Here is a 19,453-nt window from a genome sequence, read left to right as displayed (position 1 = left end):
ATCTTGCTGCCATGCAGCCTCCGAATGCTTACAGTCACTAAGCACTAATCACTAAGCGCCCAGATACCCCTCTGTCCGGCACGCTAAATAAATAAAATAAACAAACACACACTACGGACATCAAGAAGGGGCTCGGTCACAAGCCAAAGACGTGCCATGGAAGCCATTTTCGAACTGAACCACTTTCTCTTCATGAAGGGGCAGACGTCCGGACACATCACTTGTCAAAAGGAAGATGTCTTTATTCTTTTACACTGGCACAAAATCTGCACCTCGACCACCATGCCAGAGTGCTAATAGTTTTAATAGACGCGTTTGACTGATGGGTGCGACCCCTGAAATTAAACCAAGGGTTCATGACGTAGTCCCTGTAGTTAAGCAATAAGCTCAAGGGGATGAGCCGGCCGGGGGCACCAAGTGAAAGGCTTGGAAGAAGCGAGTCCCTTGACATGGCTCCTGTGTCTTTACAGATGGTAGAGCCTCCTACTGAGGGGTTTATGGCTATTTGTTCCCATGAACAGCATCATCAGGTGGTCCGGGTAGCAATGATGACAGAGGAGATTGGCAGGAAAAATGCCCACTGAGGAGCGCCTAGAGGGATTGAGTAACCAAAAGACGGCCTCTGGATGTGTGTTCAGACAGGCCATTGAGAGATGGGGCGATGGAAGGCGAGGGCTTGAGCCTGGAGGCAAATGTCTACAAGTAGCAGAATGTGGCAGGGAAGTCAAGGTGGCAGAACCAGTAAGGAAGTGACGTGGGGGAAGCAGAAGAAGGACAAGCTGTGTGTGCGGGGGTGAGCGGAGGACTGAAATGTAGAGTAGAAAGATGAAGATTTTAGCTTTACCAACTAAAAGAAACAGTCATAGCACCAAATCTAAGATCACATTGCGAAGGGCGAGAATTCAAAATGGTGGCATTACCGTTGCGTAAGGTTTTGCAGTAACTATCCTGAGAAACACAGATAAAGCCAATCTTCCCAATGAAAAATCTCCACCCACCTCAAGGTGTACGCGGTCATCTCTTGCGTTGGGTGATTCTTCCTCCTTCTGAAACATAAATATTATTATGACAATAACAAATCATTGGACGACAATTTAAGTAGAAAACATAAACTTATGTCAAAATCAGTAATATACACGTATAGGGCACTTTTAATCCATTCCGCAGCTGTGCCATTTCCACACCTTCATGCTCCCATCCAAGAAGCTCTTCATACAATCTAAGTGATGATGGAGTAGAGGGATTTGTTAGAATAATGATTCTTTTTACACAAAAAAAGGGTATTAAGAAGAGGAAAAAATAAATGCTCTCATCTCTTCTGCAGAAAGAGTGACCACTGTCTCTTCAATCTAAATGCATTCTGTGGAATATTTGTAACAGGTAGACATGGTTGAATGACTCATGGCGATCTGATTCTTTCTGCGCTATCTTGAACTACTCCCTCGCGGCTAGTCCCGGGCGAACTTTCCTGTAATGAACTTGAATCACCAGAATTTTAAATCATTTTTGGAAAAGAACATTTGAAGTTCTTCCACTTGGCTCAAAAGGAGCCACGTGGCTTGATCTCCCATTCAGTCTCATGAAACTTTTAGAGAGGCAAGAGGCAATTGTTGGAGGCCGGCTGACAATATTTAGGAATGTTGTGGGGTATTTAGGGCAGTTGTTGCAAATGGGCAAGGGAGAGGTCGTAAGTCACTGAGACCCAGTAAGAGTGTGATTTAGGATAGGCTTTGTTTACGCAGCACCGTGTGAACCTTTCACTGAATCAGAGTTGGTCAATAACAGAAGTGTCATCTCCAGATATTTGGGGAGGACCAAGACAAACCGGCTTGAGTCAGACTCTTGAAATAAGAGGAAAAGACACGTGCCATCAGGTAACACGTGTGAGCAGAAGCGGGATGAATTAGACATCACTGAGGGAGGCTTGTGGGAAACTTACATTTGCCCGATTTTCCTTGTAGGGAGTAGTATAGCTTGAGGACGGCAGTGGGTGACACACAGGTGGACACATTTGGAAAAACATGTCAACATCTAAACGTGGGAGAGTGGGGGAAGTCTGCTGCGTGTAGCCGTTCCACTCTGAGCAGCAGCACTTGCTGTGTGCAGCGAGCAGGCCTGGATTTCACATGGTCAGTTGAAGGTATGATCCAACTCACGTTTAATACCCACCACGGTGCAAGTCACACAACATGGGGAACATGCGCCAGCACAGGAAAATCCAGATGCATTTCTGCTCAACAATGAGCATCCAGATACCAATAGGAAAGGTTGCTCTTTCATTTTCTCCCAACTTCTCGAGACCAGAGGCAGGAGGTTTGAAGATCTGACCTAATGTAGATCAGGGAAGATCAATAGATGGGGTATTTGAAGAAACCCCCTTTCTCTGGGACCTCATTCACGAGGTCAGACAATAATATTGATGTGATGGGTGATGATTTAGTGAGGTGGAAGATTGACACCACAGATGCTGCAAAAACAAAGAGGTGATGGCTGGAAGGTTTAAAATACATCTTAACCTCTGGCATTGCTCTGGGCAACCCTTCAGACCATCGTTCTTCACCTGCCAAGCCATTACAGAAAGGGAAAGAACATATGCAAATCAGGCTTGATCCCACACCAAAAGGGGCAGTCCAGTCCGAACTGCTAGGTCACATCCCTTCTGCAGCAGACCACAATCATCCCCAAACATGTTTCAGCCTAGTTGGGCCTCATCAGTGAGGAGTAGCTCGGGTCTCTAGGCCCAGCAGGCACGGGACCCACGTCTGGGCATACCCGTCCCACTCGGGGTGACAAAGCAAAAACAAAGAGGTGATGGCTGGAAGGTTTAGAATTAATCTTAACCTTTGGCATTGCTCTGGCAACCTTCCAGACCACCGTTCTTCTCCTACCAAGCCATTACAGAAAGGGAAAGAACATATGCAAATCAGATGCTGTGTCTGTAGTATTAATAGACGCTTAACCCCTCTCCCCCACACACTTGTGTACAGTGTCTATGAGAAATAGCCATACTGTTGGTGATCAGAAATGACTAATTACGTGGCATCCAGACCACCACCGGCACACAAATACAAGCATCATCATCATCATCATCACACTCATATGAATCCAGCCTGTGTGCTGCTAGCCCACTACAAACATAAAACGTGAAGCAATACAGAGAATACACATCAAGTGCCTCTGGCCATTTGCACACCCTGAACATGTATCAGAGGGCATGCAAGTACCAACCTGAATCCCAAACCTATGCACTGCCATATGCAGTAGCACTATGCAATAGCAGGAGGAGAAGGCAACACACGATTTGGGTGCACACCTCCTCGACCCTTCAGACAAGCAGCATACCAGTCTGCACAATTACTCCTGAAAATTCTTCAGCTGGCTCAGTGCCTGGCACTGGGAGGAGGACACCAACTTCAGGGCCCTGTATTGTGGCAGTGCATAGCAGTGGTCACTGTGCCAGGGCTGCTTTATGGAACGTTTGAGCCTGGCCAGAATTATCACAGGTCCTATAACGGACAGCCCCTTCTCAATGCTAACCTGGCTATAAAATCAGCAGTGGATTTCTTTCCTTACTCGTTTGTGGAAATAGCTGGATTCTGGCACCTTGTGGGAAAGTCCAGACATATGTTTTTTTCTCTCACAAAGCAGTACAGGATTGCATAGCACAGTTATGACTACAGTGGGGCTGGCACTAAAGCAGTATGTGGGGGCAAAATGTCCACTTCGCCATGGACCTTTGGCAAGGTTGTGAAACCCTCTATTAAATTGACTTCACAGCCCACTGAGTGGTCTTTCCTTTCTCTGACAGTCAAAAGAGTGTTCCTGGACTAATTCAAGGGGCAGCAGGTGTATGCTTATCACCAGCAGGCAACTTTGTGCATGCAAGGGTTTCAGGACAACGTCGCACCAGAGTTGACATCTAGCAGACGGCGGAGAATGTGATGGTGCAGTAGCTAAGGTCTTGTAGTGTACACTTGGGCTTTGCTGCAGCAGACATTGATTAAAATGACTTGCCACCTTACGGACGGACTACACACTGCTTGTGCTCTGCTTAGGTCCTACACCTCATGGTCACATGCTTTCTGAGCAGTTGTTCGCCGATGAGAGAAATGGTCGCTGAGGCCAAGAAGATTAGCTCCCATTTCAGCTGGGATTTCAATGCAAGAGCTCCACTGTGCCAACCACAAGTCCACCAGAAGTTGCCACTGCATAATCTTAAGGCCTCTGTGGCCACTTGTTGGATCTCTACTTTGTACCCAATGGACAGGCTATGTGAGCAGTGCAATGCCATCACAGTTTGCCTCAACAATCGCAGCAGAGCTTTAGATTGGGAAAGATTAGCACTAGGCCAGTGGGAGCTGCAGTCCTTTGTTTGCTCTGTGCTACAAGCCTTTGAGGAGGCCACAAAATGGGTTGGCCATCAACATACATCCTTGTGTGAGGTTCTCCCTTCGGTATACCTGCTTTGGGTCAACCCCACATGAGAAGGGCCAGTGCCATGGTGGTTGATGTTGAACGGCTGGTTTGGTACCTGTTTTCAACCTTGCAGCGTAAACCGTGGGTTTTTGAATTGAAAGGTACAATTGGGTACCAGCTTTCTACCTTTGATGATCCACCTTTCAATGTAAAGTAGATACTTTTCGTCTGCACGTCTCGGGTGAGGAGGTCTTGCCGCACCATCACGAGGAGGAGATGCTGTGCAAATGTGCAAGGAAGCTTTGATGCAGCATTTTCAATTTAAAGTTGCACTAGAATGTAGACAGCTGGAAGAACGTCAACCAGCCCAACTATTGTCCAACTGCAACAGCCACAGCAAGCTCAAGGGGCTTACAGCATCAATGGGCAGTACATCAAAGACACCTGTTGAAAGCATGCGAGTAGTGCAGACCCAGCCGTCGGGTAGGGTAGGAAAATCTGTGGGACACCCTTCTTAGTGACTTAGACATCTTGAATACAGACAGGCCACCAAGAGGAACAGGCCCTTCACATGTGGGAGGGGATAACAAACCATAAAAGTACTGGTACGGCAAGCGGTCTGTCTGTCCAGGGCCACTTGTGCGAGTTGCTATAGAATAGATCAGCTTCAGGGTACAGTTCCAGAGTTTTTAGTGTGACCAGGGCTTCTGTCCCGCACCACAGGAGAAACCTCAGAGTGCCACACGCTGAACAATTGGCATTTTTAAAAATGAATGCTCACTTCATTGTAGAAGACTATGGATTTGTAATTTCTCTATTGCCAACACAGCAGCTTGGATGATGATACATATCTGTTGTTCAGTGTATCTCAGATACTGAAAGTGGAGCAGGGCTGTTTCTTTGTGCATGTGGGTGGGTAATAGGCAGCAGTAGCAGTGACTCTTACACATTCCAATGCATCAACTAAGTAGAATGTAATATTTTTGAATCCTCAGCCCAGGAAAGGTTTTCATGATCTCCTACAGGCTTCAGCTTCCTTCTAATACTCGCAGGTTGTTTCACATGGTGCTGTAACATTTTAAGGTTCCCAGGTTGTTTTCTGAGGGCACAGTATCGGTTTTTTAATGGGGCAGTGTCACTCCTAGGGTTTTTCACAGGGTGCTGCCATTCCTTAGACACAGGGGCGTTGCTAGGGGGGGGCTAAGGGGGCTATAGCCCCTGGTGTTTTGGTTGTAGCTGTAGTGATACACGAAATTGCAACCTTGCCAATCAGGGCTTTAGATGACAGCATTAGCCGCTGAAAGCCAATAGTGTATTCAAAGTATGTGCTAAAAATGCTGACAGTAGTCTGTTGTAGCACTTCCATTATGCAGTAGTGAGCTACAAGGAATATGACAGGCAGGGAGGGCCCCCAGCTATGTAGCTAATAGGTTTTTGGAGTGTTTGGAACATCATGGCACCTATATAGCGCTTAGATAGCCAGTCTTAAGCGCTATAAACACTAAGCTATGAGTGCATGCCTTTTAGAGCTTGCAGATGGGGTTAATACATCCCTGCTTCCCTTAGAATATTCAGCCTCACTAACGTTAGCCCTGGCCCCAAGCTAATCTTCCTTTTCTCTGGGAAGGTACTGATAAGACATTCCTCAGCCAGCGCAGATGGGAACAAGGGAGGGGGTAGGAGCGAGCAGGGAGCATCTCAGAGAGAGCTGGGTTTTTTCCATGAGCCAGTTGCACAGGGAAAGTTCTGGAACTGTGCGTCATGGTGACTGACAGCAAGAAGTTATAAAATATCCATGCACACATGGATCAGGGGGAGATCGCCTGTGGACTTGATTCGTGCAGAAACAGGTGCCCGGAATTGGCTCTCACGGTGTCCTCCAGCCTTGTTTTTCTATGAGCGGGGCTTGTTTTACAGCTAGCTTATGAGAAACCCAGGTCTCCCAGGGCTGATTAAGGGACGTAAGACTGTGTTTCTCTATGTTTCTCTATATTTCTCTATGTTTCTCTATGTTTATCTAAGTTCCATGTTTCACTATATTTTGCATTGCTCTAAGTGTTATGCTTTCTAATATTCTGTAACTTGAATCCCAAATGTATATGAAATTCACTGCTTAGAATAAATATGCTAATAACACTTTGAGGGTGTCATTTGTCACTTGCATGAGATCACTGCTCAGCACAATAGAACCTGTATTTTGGGCTGAATTGGGTATTTTTGCTCTCAAAGGGCTGGCCCCGAGGAAGATTTTGCCCAATATCAAGACATTTGGTGGCAGCTTTGTGGGATTGTGAAGAGCAGTGCCATGCTGACATGACAAATGGTGTGAGAGAACACAGTGTAGAGTGGGGAGCAGGCTGTCGCATTTCCTTGATGGTCTCACTGCAGCTCTGAGACTTCAAAAGGCAGCAATGTTGTGTCGGCTTGCCGTGGCCGATAGCTTGTGTGGTTAAGACTCCCTTCATGGGATTGGTGCCAGGGAGTACAAGGCAATAAACGAGCGGGAAATGGCTTTGTTTAAAGCACTCCGATGAATGGTTAAGAAAGATGTATGCTCAATTAGAAAAGAATTTTATCATGTGGTTTCCCAAGTTTAAAGTTGTAATTTGGAATGCATAGTGAGACGGAGTTCTCATCTCTATTCTGTCATGAGGGCAGGAAAAAAAAATAATAATTGCAGGGATTTGACATGCAAATTGTGAATAGTGATTTAACCATTGACTCAGCCCCAGTGTGCTATAGAGTGGGGGCTGTAATGTTCGGAGGCGAAGGTTCGTCTTTTTTTTGATGTATGCTTTTGAAGGGTTGGCATTCCTGAATAATGAGGAAGGGGAATGAGCCATGCTTAGGAGAATGAGTAACATCTGTGCTGAGAGCCTAAAGAGTTTTTTTTCTTTCTTTTGGCAACTGTAAAATTCCATGTGCTAATGGTGGCAAATTCTGTTTAAAGGAAACACACTAAAATGGTTATATTGCATTTTAGGCTGTGCCATGCTTTTATTGGGTGAGAGACTCACTTAAAAGGAAAGTGAGTGAATGTTATTTGGATTTTCGATTTTTGTGTACTGATTTGAAATTGCAGAACCAGCTTGCAATGGTTGGGGGGAAAAACAATTTATATTTTTCTAAATTGCCCCTGGAGTATTTTTGACTGTCCCCATGCTATGCCATGGATTTGTGCTGTTGCCTCATTAGTGATGTATGCTTTGGAAATAGTGACCTGTTGACTGTGATACATGGGGAAAAATGTTGTTGACACATTAAACAGCCCACAAGCAATAGAGTGTGGGTTGTTCTTGCAGAAAAAAAACGTGCAGGGAGCTGCACTAAATATGGCATTTTTATTTTTTAAATGCACTGAACTGAGTGGTTATAGTTTGGCAATGGTACAACAGAATGAAACATCTGTGTGTGATAAGATAGCACAAAGATTTAATGGGTTGTGAGTTCTCTTGAAAGATCGCACATTACAAGAAAAAAAAGACGCTTTGACATTTTGCAAAATTACATGGAGTAGAAAAAGGACAAGAAAAGTGCCGCTTTTGAAAACAAGAGTCTTGCTGTGTGTGCAGAGCTTGTGCCTTGAAGCTGTCTTGGGCGAGGTGCGTGAAGGCAAACAAAAGCAGAAACAGTACAAGAAAGAGTTAATCTGGATGAATTGTCTGAAACGAGTGAAGCCGCCACAGTATAAGAGTTATAGGCAAAAGAGATAAGCTGCGTGCTAATGGCGCTGCCAGGTGCACACGAAAGATAAACATGCCTGCATTCCTGAGGAAGGGGGAGCAAAAAACAGAGAGCTGTTCAAAAAGTAAAGAATTTGCCTAGTAAACTGTGGTACGGAGCAAAGGCTTCATGCAGGATGGCAGACGGGCACATCACATCTGAACATTTACCTATGCATCTGTGAATGGGCCAAGAAAAGACAGCTGCCCATTCCAACAGATATTACTGTGCAAACCGCATTCCCATGTGATGTGATGTGAAGTGAAGTAAAGCGCTATTGCTGTGCAAGCTGCATTCCAATGCTCCATGTGATGTGAACTGAAGTAAAGCGCTGTGCACTGGAGAAGAAACCTCTAGGCGCTTTGAGAAGAGAAAATACACATCTGGCAAACTGCAAGCTACATTGCCAGGGATGGAGTAACTGACAAAGACATTATGGCCTTCCAGATGGAAGCAAAACTGACAAAAGTGCTTAGCCGTTTTGCAAGAGACAACATGCAGAGCGGGGCTTTGAAGTACAACATGAACACTGCACATTAGCCATGATCCAGAAGCCACACGGCTTAGTGCAAGAATGAATGATTTGTTGAAGCAACAAAAGAAACTGACTCAGACTATCGCACTCAAAGGAGTGGTTCAAAAACAGCAAACGCCCTTTGAAAAAAAATGATGACAAGTGAAAAAACCAGAGGCTTGAAAAGACACTGCTAAGAAAAGAAAGATAAATACTGAAAGACTTTACCTTTGAAAAATGGAGTGATGCCAGCAGGGCAACCTAAACCAAGATCATGGGACACTGGAAGCAAGTTGGCGCCTGGCATTGGTGATCGCTTTGGTGAAAAAGAAAAGCATTGTGCGACCTGGGTACTTACTATATGGCTTTGTAAAAGCACAGATCAGTCTGAGGTACCATTGACCAGCTATGATTGCATTGCACAAATGAGTTTGTGATTAGGCAGTTACACCCCGTATGGTTGAGTGTAAATAAGCCCCCAGAAACTGCCTTGGCTGCCTTTTGCAACCACTCATTCGCCTCTGGAGTCTTCCCATCCCCCCTCAAGCACTCCCTTGTGCACCCCCTCCTCAAGAAACCCTCCTCCGACCCCTCCTGCCCGGCCAACTATCGCCCAATCTCCATCACTCCCTTCCTGGGCAAGCTCCTGGAGAAACTGGCCATCTCCCAGCTTAACCTCCATGCTGAATCTGTTGGTAATCTTCATGACCATCAATCCGGCTTCAGAGCGGCCCGAAGCACGGAAACTGCTCTCCTGAACATCCGTGAGGACCTGCTCCTGAACCTCGATTCCAACACTCCCTGTGTTCTCATTCTGCTCGATCTCTCCTCTGCCTTTGACACTGTCAACCATGCCATCCTGCTCAACCGTCTCCGTGATAACCTGGGTATCACTGGTCAGGCTCTGGCATGGCTGACCTCTTTCCTTTCCGGTCGACCCTCCCAGGTCCAAATGGGCTCCTTCCTCTCTGACATCTTTTTCTCCACCTGTGGTGTCCCCCAGGGATCCAACCTCTCTCCCTGGCTTTTCAACCAGTATCTGGCACTCCTTGCCCACCGCATCGCCGCTCTCTGCCCCTACTTCCAGTGCTATGCGGACGATACCCAGCTCATTTTCAGGCTACCCTCGGCCTCCTCCTCTCCTTCCCTCATCTCCGACTGTCTGTCTGCTATCCAGGAATGGTGTGCCGCCAATGACCTCTGCCTTAACGCCAGTAAGACTGAGATTCTACTCATCGGCACACCCACTCCCTCCTTCCCTGCAGCTCTCTGGCCGGCCTCCCTTGGCCCCCTTCCTGCCCCTACCTGCAAGGCTAAAAACCTTGGGGTCATCTTCGACTCCACACTCTCCTTCTCTCCTCATATATCTGACGTCTCTAAGAAGTCACACTACCAGCTGCACCTCCTCAGAGGTATTCTTCCCTTCCTCTCCTTCCCCCAGAAGCTCACTGTCTCCCGAGCCCTGGTTCTCTCAAGGCTGGACTACTGTAACAGCCTCTATCTTAATCTGCCTGCCTCCACTCTCCGCCCTCTGCAACTTATCCAGAACAGAACTGCGAGACTTGTCCTTGGCCTCAAGCCCAGGGACCGTATCTCTCCAGGACTGAAATCTCTTCACTGGCTCCCAGTGGCTGCGAGGATTAAGTTCAAAACCCTCTGCATTGTCCACAAGGCCTTCTGGGGCCTGGGGCCTAAATACCTTCAACTCTCTCTTCCTAAATATCTTCCTTCACGAGCCCTTCGCTCATCCTTCTCCAACTCCCTCATGGTCAGCCGCTTCTCGAAGCAACGAGCTGGGGGTAGATCTCTCTCCGCAGCAGGGGCCTCCCTCTGGAACAGCCTTCCTGCCTCCCTGAAACTTGAGGAGAACCATCTCCGGTTCCGGAAGCACCTCAAAACCTTCCTCTTCGCTTCTGCCTTCTCTCTCCCTCTCCCCTGCTAAACCTGCTTAACTCCCCACTGAATTCTGCACTAAACCTGCATCTGAGCCACTCTCAGCGACCTCGGTCCAGGTCCCAGCCACTCTCCACTTGCACTGCCTCCCTGGCTCCCCCTGCACTGTGGGACTGTCACTGCATCCCTACAGCCCCCTTCCCAGCACTTGCTCTGCACTTACCTCGCACTTGCCACCAGCTGGCCCTTTTATTTATTATTTATTATTTATTTATTTTACGCTACTTACCTTGTACCGCACTTCCCCCCCACCTCCTCCCCCTGCACTTTCTCCTTTTCCCCTTACCTCTGCACTTGCGCGATCTGAATGACACCTGGCCTAGTAGGATCGTTTGTCTGTCTTCCCCTTGTTTCCCTCCCTCCCTGCCTCGTCGCGCCTTGAAACACTTGTGTATAGGCGCGTTACAAATATCATATCATATCATATCATATCATATCATAAATAATTGCAGTAGCAATGACAAAGTGTGTAGTTACCTGATGAGACTTTTTGAAGATGGGGGTGGTATTATGGGAAGGGGTGGATAACGCTGATATTGAAGTTTTGATGACATCCTAACATTTCTGTTTGTATTTTGCCTAGGCAAAGCACGACAAGACATTTCATAATATAGGAAGATGATGTGCAGTTTGTGGGTGACACTGATCAAAGAAGGGTCAGACGCATTCTCAGAGAAAGCGAGCCACTGCGAACTGAACTGGCACGGTGCAGACTTGGCTAATTATCAAGTATTTGATGCTACACATTTAAATGACATGTTTTGCCCTTTCTTGTTTAAAGGACTATGGACAATGAATTGTGGACTGTAACATCAGGCACCACATACAGCTGTGTGACACAGCAATTGAATGCTAACACATTGAAAAATGGTTTTTAAATGCACTGTTGAGATGAATCTGAAAAAACCAAATGGTTTTACTCTTCCAACTGAATGGCTTTAACCAGAGATGTTTTGTTTTTTGAAAAAAAAAAAATATTCTACATTGCACGTAGGCAGGAGAATGATTTATGAACTGTTGGGGCAGCAGAATTATGCAAGCAGGAGCGTAATTTATTTTGAGATAAGATGGGTACGCACATCAAAGTCACCTGTGCGTAGGTTAAGATTCTTAATTGAAGTAATGCTGCCAAGTGTATGAGCTATAATTTGAAATGGTAATCTTTGAAACACTGGATACTTTTACAGCCAGCTTAAGGCAGGTAAATGAAACCATGACTGACTTGATGTTTGATTTTATGACACAGAGTGTGACACGGTTTTTTGTTAAACCAACCAGTTTCATGTTTTTGTGGGGACAGCTGTCTCCAGCACACTAATGCAAAGAGTCACCTTTTGATTGTAAACATTTGGAATAATTCTTTGGAAAAGCGCTGCAAATGAGTATCCACATGGAATTGCTAGAGTACTGGCCTGGCACATTGTCAGGCATCTTTTGTCACTGAATGGATACCATTTGTTTAATTTGTCTAATGTGATGTTTTTCTGACCAAGAACTGCAGCGAGTGTTCTCGCCAAGATTTAATGAACTATAACTTGACTAAATGAATTTTTTCCATGGTGTGATGAAACAGCCACTGCCGGATAGTAGTATGGTGTTTGTGGCTAAAGTTAATATTGTATATGGTAGATATCCCACTTGAAGAAGGGTATTCTCCAAGTCACAGAAGGTAGACACTGTGAACCTGTTAGATTTTCCAGTAGTAAGACAACATGTAAATTGTAGACTGGTAATGCACACCTTCATTATTACAGTGCTACACTTAGACATAGATTTATCATGAGGCAATGTTTCCTTAGTACTACCAAGCTGCTACAAATGGAGTCCATTTCTATGGCCCATCACTAGAGTGCGCGTAGCTAGGGAGCTAGATTCATTAATTGCAGGAGCTTTATATGCTTGTGACATAGAAACTGTGCACAATAAGCTAGCCACTATGGGTTCTGATGCCAGCTCTGCTATAGAACTTCTGGCCTAGTGGGGCCCATTGATATGCCCAGCACTGCTACAAGTATTGACAGCCAATTGAAGATAACAGTATTTTAGACATGAAGACATTTTTGTCTGCCATAGGGCAGGTCAACAAGACTGCTAAATACACACAATGCATTGTATGGCAAACATTGTTAAATCAGCAGGTGTTGGCTTTTACTGGGTGGGGGCGACCATCCTCCACACACTGGCACGCAGAGCTACAGTTACCAGCATACATATGGATTGAATTGCTTGCTTTTGATTGCATGAATAACACATGCCATGCTTTGATGTAAATTAGTATAATTGTTTTTATTTAGACAACCTGGTGCCCATGGGTTCACCTTGTTCAAGAAATTAGATGGTTTCTGGTTGGGTTCCACCTACCTGGGGGAAGTGTCTAGTCACACAGCCCATAGTCACGCTTGAATGCCCTGGGATCAGGGGGAGGGTAGGCCCTTAGGGTGAAAGGCTGCCAGGTTTTAGAATTGGTAACCATACATAAATGCAATAGTGCATTGTAGATTAGACTACACTGGATTGCCTTGACATTTTAACTGCATGCTGCTTTTTAACTGACAATCAGTTATACAAAATTGATTTAGGTATTTTTGTGTAGGCCAGGTTTTGGCTAGAGTAAATGTCCATGTTCACTTGGCGTAGGTATTTTTGTGTAGGCCAGGTTCTGGCAAGGGTATATGTCACTGTTCACTTTGTGTACATTTTTGTTTAGGTAGTGTTTTACCTTGCATGCCACGCTAACTAACCGCTAGAAGATAGTTTGCTTAAACCTCTTGCAAAGCCCCAAGGTCTTTATCGCTGCACTAAATACTATATTGATAGGTATTAGTCAGCATTTTGTCGCACACACGTTGAATAGGGGTGGAATGTAGTGATACACGAAATTGCAACCTTGCCAATCAGGGCTTTAGATGACAGCATTAGCCGCTGAAAGCCAATAGTGTATTCAAAGTATGTGCTAAAAATGCTGACAGTAGTCTGTTGTAGCACTTCCATTATGCAGTAGTGAGCTACAAGGAATATGACAGGCAGGGAGGGCCCCCAGCTATGTAGCTAATAGGTTTTTGGAGTGTTTGGAACATCATGGCACCTATATAGCGCTTAGATAGCCAGTCTTAAGCGCTATAAACACTAAGCTATGAGTGCATGCCTTTTAGAGCTTGCAGATGGGGTTAATACATCCCTGCTTCCCTTAGAATATTCAGCCTCACTAACGTTAGCCCTGGCCCCAAGCTAATCTTCCTTTTCTCTGGGAAGGTACTGATAAGACATTCCTCAGCCAGCGCAGATGGGAACAAGGGAGGGGGTAGGAGCGAGCAGGGAGCATCTCAGAGAGAGCTGGGTTTTTTCCATGAGCCAGTTGCACAGGGAAAGTTCTGGAACTGTGCGTCATGGTGACTGACAGCAAGAAGTTATAAAATATCCATGCACACATGGATCAGGGGGAGATCGCCTGTGGACTTGATTCGTGCAGAAACAGGTGCCCGGAATTGGCTCTCACGGTGTCCTCCAGCCTTGTTTTTCTATGAGCGGGGCTTGTTTTACAGCTAGCTTATGAGAAACCCAGGTCTCCCAGGGCTGATTAAGGGACGTAAGACTGTGTTTCTCTATGTTTCTCTATATTTCTCTATGTTTCTCTATGTTTATCTAAGTTCCATGTTTCACTATATTTTGCATTGCTCTAAGTGTTATGCTTTCTAATATTCTGTAACTTGAATCCCAAATGTATATGAAATTCACTGCTTAGAATAAATATGCTAATAACACTTTGAGGGTGTCATTTGTCACTTGCATGAGATCACTGCTCAGCACAATAGAACCTGTATTTTGGGCTGAATTGGGTATTTTTGCTCTCAAAGGGCTGGCCCCGAGGAAGATTTTGCCCAATATCAAGACAGTAGCCCCGGATAGAATCTCAGGAGCTACAGCCAAAAAACTAGCTAGCCCCCAGTCCCAACAGTTCCGACATCAGCTTAGCCCTGGGTATTTTCCAGACCTAGCAACTCCCCTGCTTAGACAGCCACTGTCTTAGGCTCACGAGTTTGCCACAAAGCGCATGCGGGTTGCGGGTCCGCCCACATCAATCATCGATGAATCAAATGCACCTCTTGCTCCCCAATTTCTTCCGCTTCCCACCCAGCATCGCAGGACAGGTACCGCTGACAATGCCGAGCACTGTGTATGCGCAGCCACAACTCCCTGCTGCTCAACCCAGAACACAAATGCACACCCAGAAAACAGCACAACCCAACAGTAAAAAACAAGGGAACAAAAAAAAACAATCTTAATCTTAAAACTACAACTAAAACTGCAGCTACAATATCTAATATAATATTTTAAAACAGTGTACGACAAACACACAGAAGGGAAAGTGTGACACCTTTTTTGGCTTTTATAAGAGGGACAAAAAAGGGACAGTACAAGAGGAAAAGGCAAACATCGGTTTTCTTTTTTTTTTTTTTAAGGGGCACCTAACGCAAGAAACAACAGATATTATATGACAGGTTATTTATAACGTGCTTCATACCCAGAGGTTTCTAAGTGCGGAACCTGTGTTGTTCCGTGTCGTCTTGCTTCCAAGGCGAGCACGTTGCCGCTGAGCTATCCTCCTAAGACAAACTCTTACAAAAATGGCTTAAAAACACACTAAACAGTAAGGGGCTATACAAAGCAGCAGTAAAACAGATAATACTCTTCCAAACTCATCAAAAGACTACCTAATAGGTCAAAACAAACGTCCAAATGCATGTCTTTCAACGTAACATCCCTCACATCCTCGCCAAACATACAAAAGAACACGAGGTGAGATATGCGGTCATATAGTGGGGCCGAACTGCCTTTAGAATATTTGTATCCTCTGATTGGCTACACTAAGCTAATGACCTCGACAAATAACCCGAGAAGGCTCTGTTCTGCTGACCTGAATAAATCCCTTATTTGTTACGCGGTCCACTGCTCCTGATTGAGCAGAGAATCAGCTATTGAGATCCGGCAGCCCGCCAAAAGCTTGCTAGAGAATCTCCATAGACCAAAAACCTGTCCTCGCCTCGCCGCAGCGACAAATCTCTATAAAACGCGTCGACTACTGCGGTCCACTTACAAAGGAGATAATCCTGGCCTGCTCATAGCCATTTAGCAAGATTGGGACAATTTCAAAGGAACGCCGAATCATTTTACTAGTAAAAACTGATTTTTGAGCCAGCAGACTAGTCTCATGGGGTGTCCTCCAAATAAAGAGGGTAAATAATTTGAAAGCAATTATATGCATTATTTCAGTAGGATGCTGCTGTGCCCTGATGGCAGGCAACATTGCTGACACGATTATTTGAGGTATTTCACAAACCGTGGAACGGATTACCATTTAACAGCAGCAGGTCTTATGTAAAGTACATGCACATCAGAGAGTGGAAGAGCATACAGGGCAGCATTATCCATTCCATTCCGGAGAGACTAGCCCAGACATATCTTAACTTTGCCTTCTGGGATTTATAGTCCAAGATGTACCCATTGTAAACCAAGGACTACGAGTTCCAGAATGGAAAGTTAAAACCAGGACCGGGCTTTCACCAGAATGGAATGATAATGTTGGCATGGATATAAGAGTCATGCATGTGGAAGCATTAAGAGAAGCTTGCACAGGAGAGAGCATGCATCAAGGTTTACCTTCTCACACGGCTCCGTCTCCAGTAGATAAGGCCCAGAATGACAATTCCTGTCAACAGAACACCGCCAATGACACCGGCCACTATCGGGATGGGTACGGGACTGGAATCGACATCAGTGGGAGAGGCTGCAGACATAAGAAGATGCATTTAGGCAAGTGTTCTTTTATTGCATGCTCCTTTGAATTCATCAAACTCACAGAAGATTATATAGTTCAATTAATGATAATCTACATTGATTGAACCTACAACAATGCATCTGCGACAAAAGGATTGTCCCCAATTTTTGCTCTAATCTCCAGAAAATTCTTCAAGCTATACAATGTAATGTGCTAATAACATTTAGGGTTATCTACCCCATACCATGGGTGCCCGATGCCATAAATATGCCATTAGATTGCAACTAGTCATCAAATGGTATTAAAAAAATAAGACTTACTTCAATTTTTTATTGATGTTTCTCTCATAACTGAAAGAGGCCCATGTTGGTATTGTTTGACCTATTCTATGTTAACATCCAAAAATATGGTTGCAATTTAGGAATCCGCAATACAATTGTTCCATTGCCACCAAAGCTCACTTCTGGTCATTGCCTCAATGCTTTGAAGTTCTTTTCCTTTTTGCCTTCTTATCCGCGAACTGATGTTTATATCATTTATTGTAGGTCTACATAAAGACATTTTGTATATTTCACTCTGTGCTGCAAATGTTTTGAAAAAAAAAAAGATCTGTATGTGCCCAGGTTGTGGCTTGTTAGCAGACTTAACAGTTTAGCTGCGCTGATTTTGTATGTTAGCAATTCTGGAAACAATCCCAAAATGTCTAAAATTTGGAGCACAGAAGTGATCAAATGCCAACTCTAGCCCTAGAGACTTCGATGTAAATGGTTGACTAGTAGATTTTTTGCATAAGAAAGCCTACCTGTGTCTGCTGTCTGTGTAGTCCGCACCCCATGTGAATATGCTGGCCCCATTTCAGTTAAGGCTTACATATTTATCAATTCAGTTTTATTTTTTGGTGTTAAACTTAACATCCTTTAGTCACTCAGGGGTGTGATTGTCCACTTGATCTGTTCAAGAACACGTAATGCCTTTTCTCACTGGACAATTAATTTAATTGGCTAACATCCTATCTCTAGATTCGAAATCAGAAACATCTGAATTGGATTCTCACTGAACCAGATATTATTTCTTTGTCTTGAAAGTAATTTATTGTTCTTCTGTAAGTGGAGAAGAATTAAGAAAAATATAATAAGTTGCACCCCTTTAGGCCTGGAATTTGATAACTTAAAACCCCGGAATTGTAAATGAAGGGGTGGTTCCAGACATCAATAATCAGCCATATTCAAAGAATACTCATGTTGTAAGGTAGACATCATTCCAGAATTGCCACCCACCTTCTCGGTTATCCGACCCATGAAGCATGTGTCAGTTGAGGCTTTCGCCGGCACTTTCTCACCCCTCCCCCCTCTCCCTTTGGCTGACTCACACCCTGACACAGCCCTTTCCATGCTCCACTCTGCTATATCTGAAACTTTCGATGTTCTTGCCTCTGTCATGAGGATCCGCTTGAAGCCTAAAGCCAAATGCAATCCCTGGTACGACTCAGACCTCGTCACCCTCAAACGCAAGTGCAGGGGGGCCGAGCGGAAATGGCGTGCTTCTGGTACATGCTCTGACAAACTGGCCTGCCGCCTGCTCCAAAGGCAATACCGGCTCTCTGTCCGCACCAAGAAGTGAGCTCACATCCAAGCATGCGTCTCTGCGGCATCTAACAACTCTGCCAAACTCTTTAAAATCTGCAAGGAACTGGCCAATCCTGCTGCAGTCTCAACCTCTCCTGTCCCCTCCGAGGCCCTCTGCACGGCTCTGGCTTCTCATTTCATCTCTAAAACTCAGAACATCCTGTCTGCTCTCTCTTCTCTCCGCCTCCTCCCTCTACTCCCTGCTCTTCCTCCGGCCCTTTTTTGGCCATTTCTCCTCCCTCCTTCTCTGCTATTCACCTGTTGTCCCCAGATGAGGTTTCTTGACAAGTCCAATCTATGAAAGTCTCATCGAAACAGGTTCATCCCTTTTCCTCCAAAACCATCAAGGACCTCATTGACACCCTGGCTCCTGCTCTGGCTGACTTCTACAGCCCCTTCTTTTCCACTGGAGTCTTCCCTTCCCCCCTGAAGCACTCCCTTGTGCACCCGCTTCTTAAGAAACCCTCTGCCGACCCGTCCTGCCCAGCTAACTATTGCCCAATCTCCATCACACCCTTCCTGGGCAAACTTCTGGAAAAGCTGCCCATCTCCCAGCTTCATCTTCACACTGAATCTGTTGGTTGTCTTTATGACCATCAGTCTGGCTTCAGAGCTACCAGAAGCATGGAAACTGCTCTCCTGAACATCCGTGAAAACCTGCTCTCAAACCTTGATTCCAACACACCCTGTGTCCTCATCTTACTTGACCTCTCTTCTGCCTTTTACACGGTCAACCATGCCATCCTGCTCAACCGTCTCCGTGATAACCTGGGTATCACCGGCCAGGCCCTGGCGTCCTTCCTCTCCTCAATCTCTATCTGTGGTGTCCCCCAGGGGTCTAACCTCTCTCCCTGGGTGTTCAACCAATACCTGGCACTTCTTGCCCACCGCATTCCTACTCTCTCCCTCAACTTTCAGTGCTATGCGGATGACACTCAGCTCATTTTCAGGCTACCTTCGGCCACCTCTTCTCCGTCTCTCATCTCTGACTGTGTCTCTGCTATCCAGGAGTGGTGTGCCGCCAAAGTCAAGGAAAATCCAGATAAATAATTTTCACTTGTGACGAAGATTGCAGAAGTAAATGGGAAAAAGTAGCAATCGATTTGAACAAAACCTGAATGATTATAAAGGTGATCTGGAACTGGTCGTGAGAATTAAGGGACTTAAAACTGAAGGTATATTGGTAAGTCAGAATAGCTGGCACCTTGGGACTGTGTTGTCTACTTGGGGAAAGGAACCTCAAGGCTATTTGCAACTGCTTTGAACTTGGGTAAGGGGAGTTGGAAAGAAAGCATAGAGATAGAAAAATCTCAGAACTTTGTTTGGAACACTATATAGTTTGTTGCAGACATCCCTACAGATTGTTTAGCATAGCTGTGAGGGCAAATATAGATTGGCGCAGACAGACTTTCAAGTTGAAGTTACTGACTCAGCCTATCCTTAGTA

At 45.3% G+C, this 19,453-nt stretch overlaps 1 protein-coding gene across 7 annotated transcripts in view; it reads right to left on the bottom strand.

Moving 5' to 3' along the window:
* The window catches only part of LOC138521067 (receptor-type tyrosine-protein phosphatase V-like), a 641,711-nt gene that overhangs the window by 159,609 nt on the left and 462,649 nt on the right, over nt 1-19,453 (bottom strand). For all 7 annotated transcript variants that reach the window (XM_069633598.1, XM_069633597.1, XM_069633596.1 and 4 more), the window contains 2 exons: nt 16,265-16,391; nt 999-1,046 (listed from right to left, as the gene is read on the bottom strand). In XM_069633598.1, coding sequence (XP_069489699.1) covers nt 999-1,046; nt 16,265-16,391 — 175 coding nt within the window. The remainder of the gene's footprint in view (nt 1-998; nt 1,047-16,264; nt 16,392-19,453) is intronic.

Source organism: Ambystoma mexicanum, chromosome 13, assembly GCF_040938575.1.
Source record: "Ambystoma mexicanum isolate Mex_15411 chromosome 13, UKY_AmexF1_1, whole genome shotgun sequence".
Taxonomy (NCBI): domain Eukaryota; kingdom Metazoa; phylum Chordata; class Amphibia; order Caudata; family Ambystomatidae; genus Ambystoma; species Ambystoma mexicanum.
The sequence above is the reverse complement of the archived record's forward strand: the minus strand, read 5'-3'. Positions and strand labels throughout refer to the sequence as shown.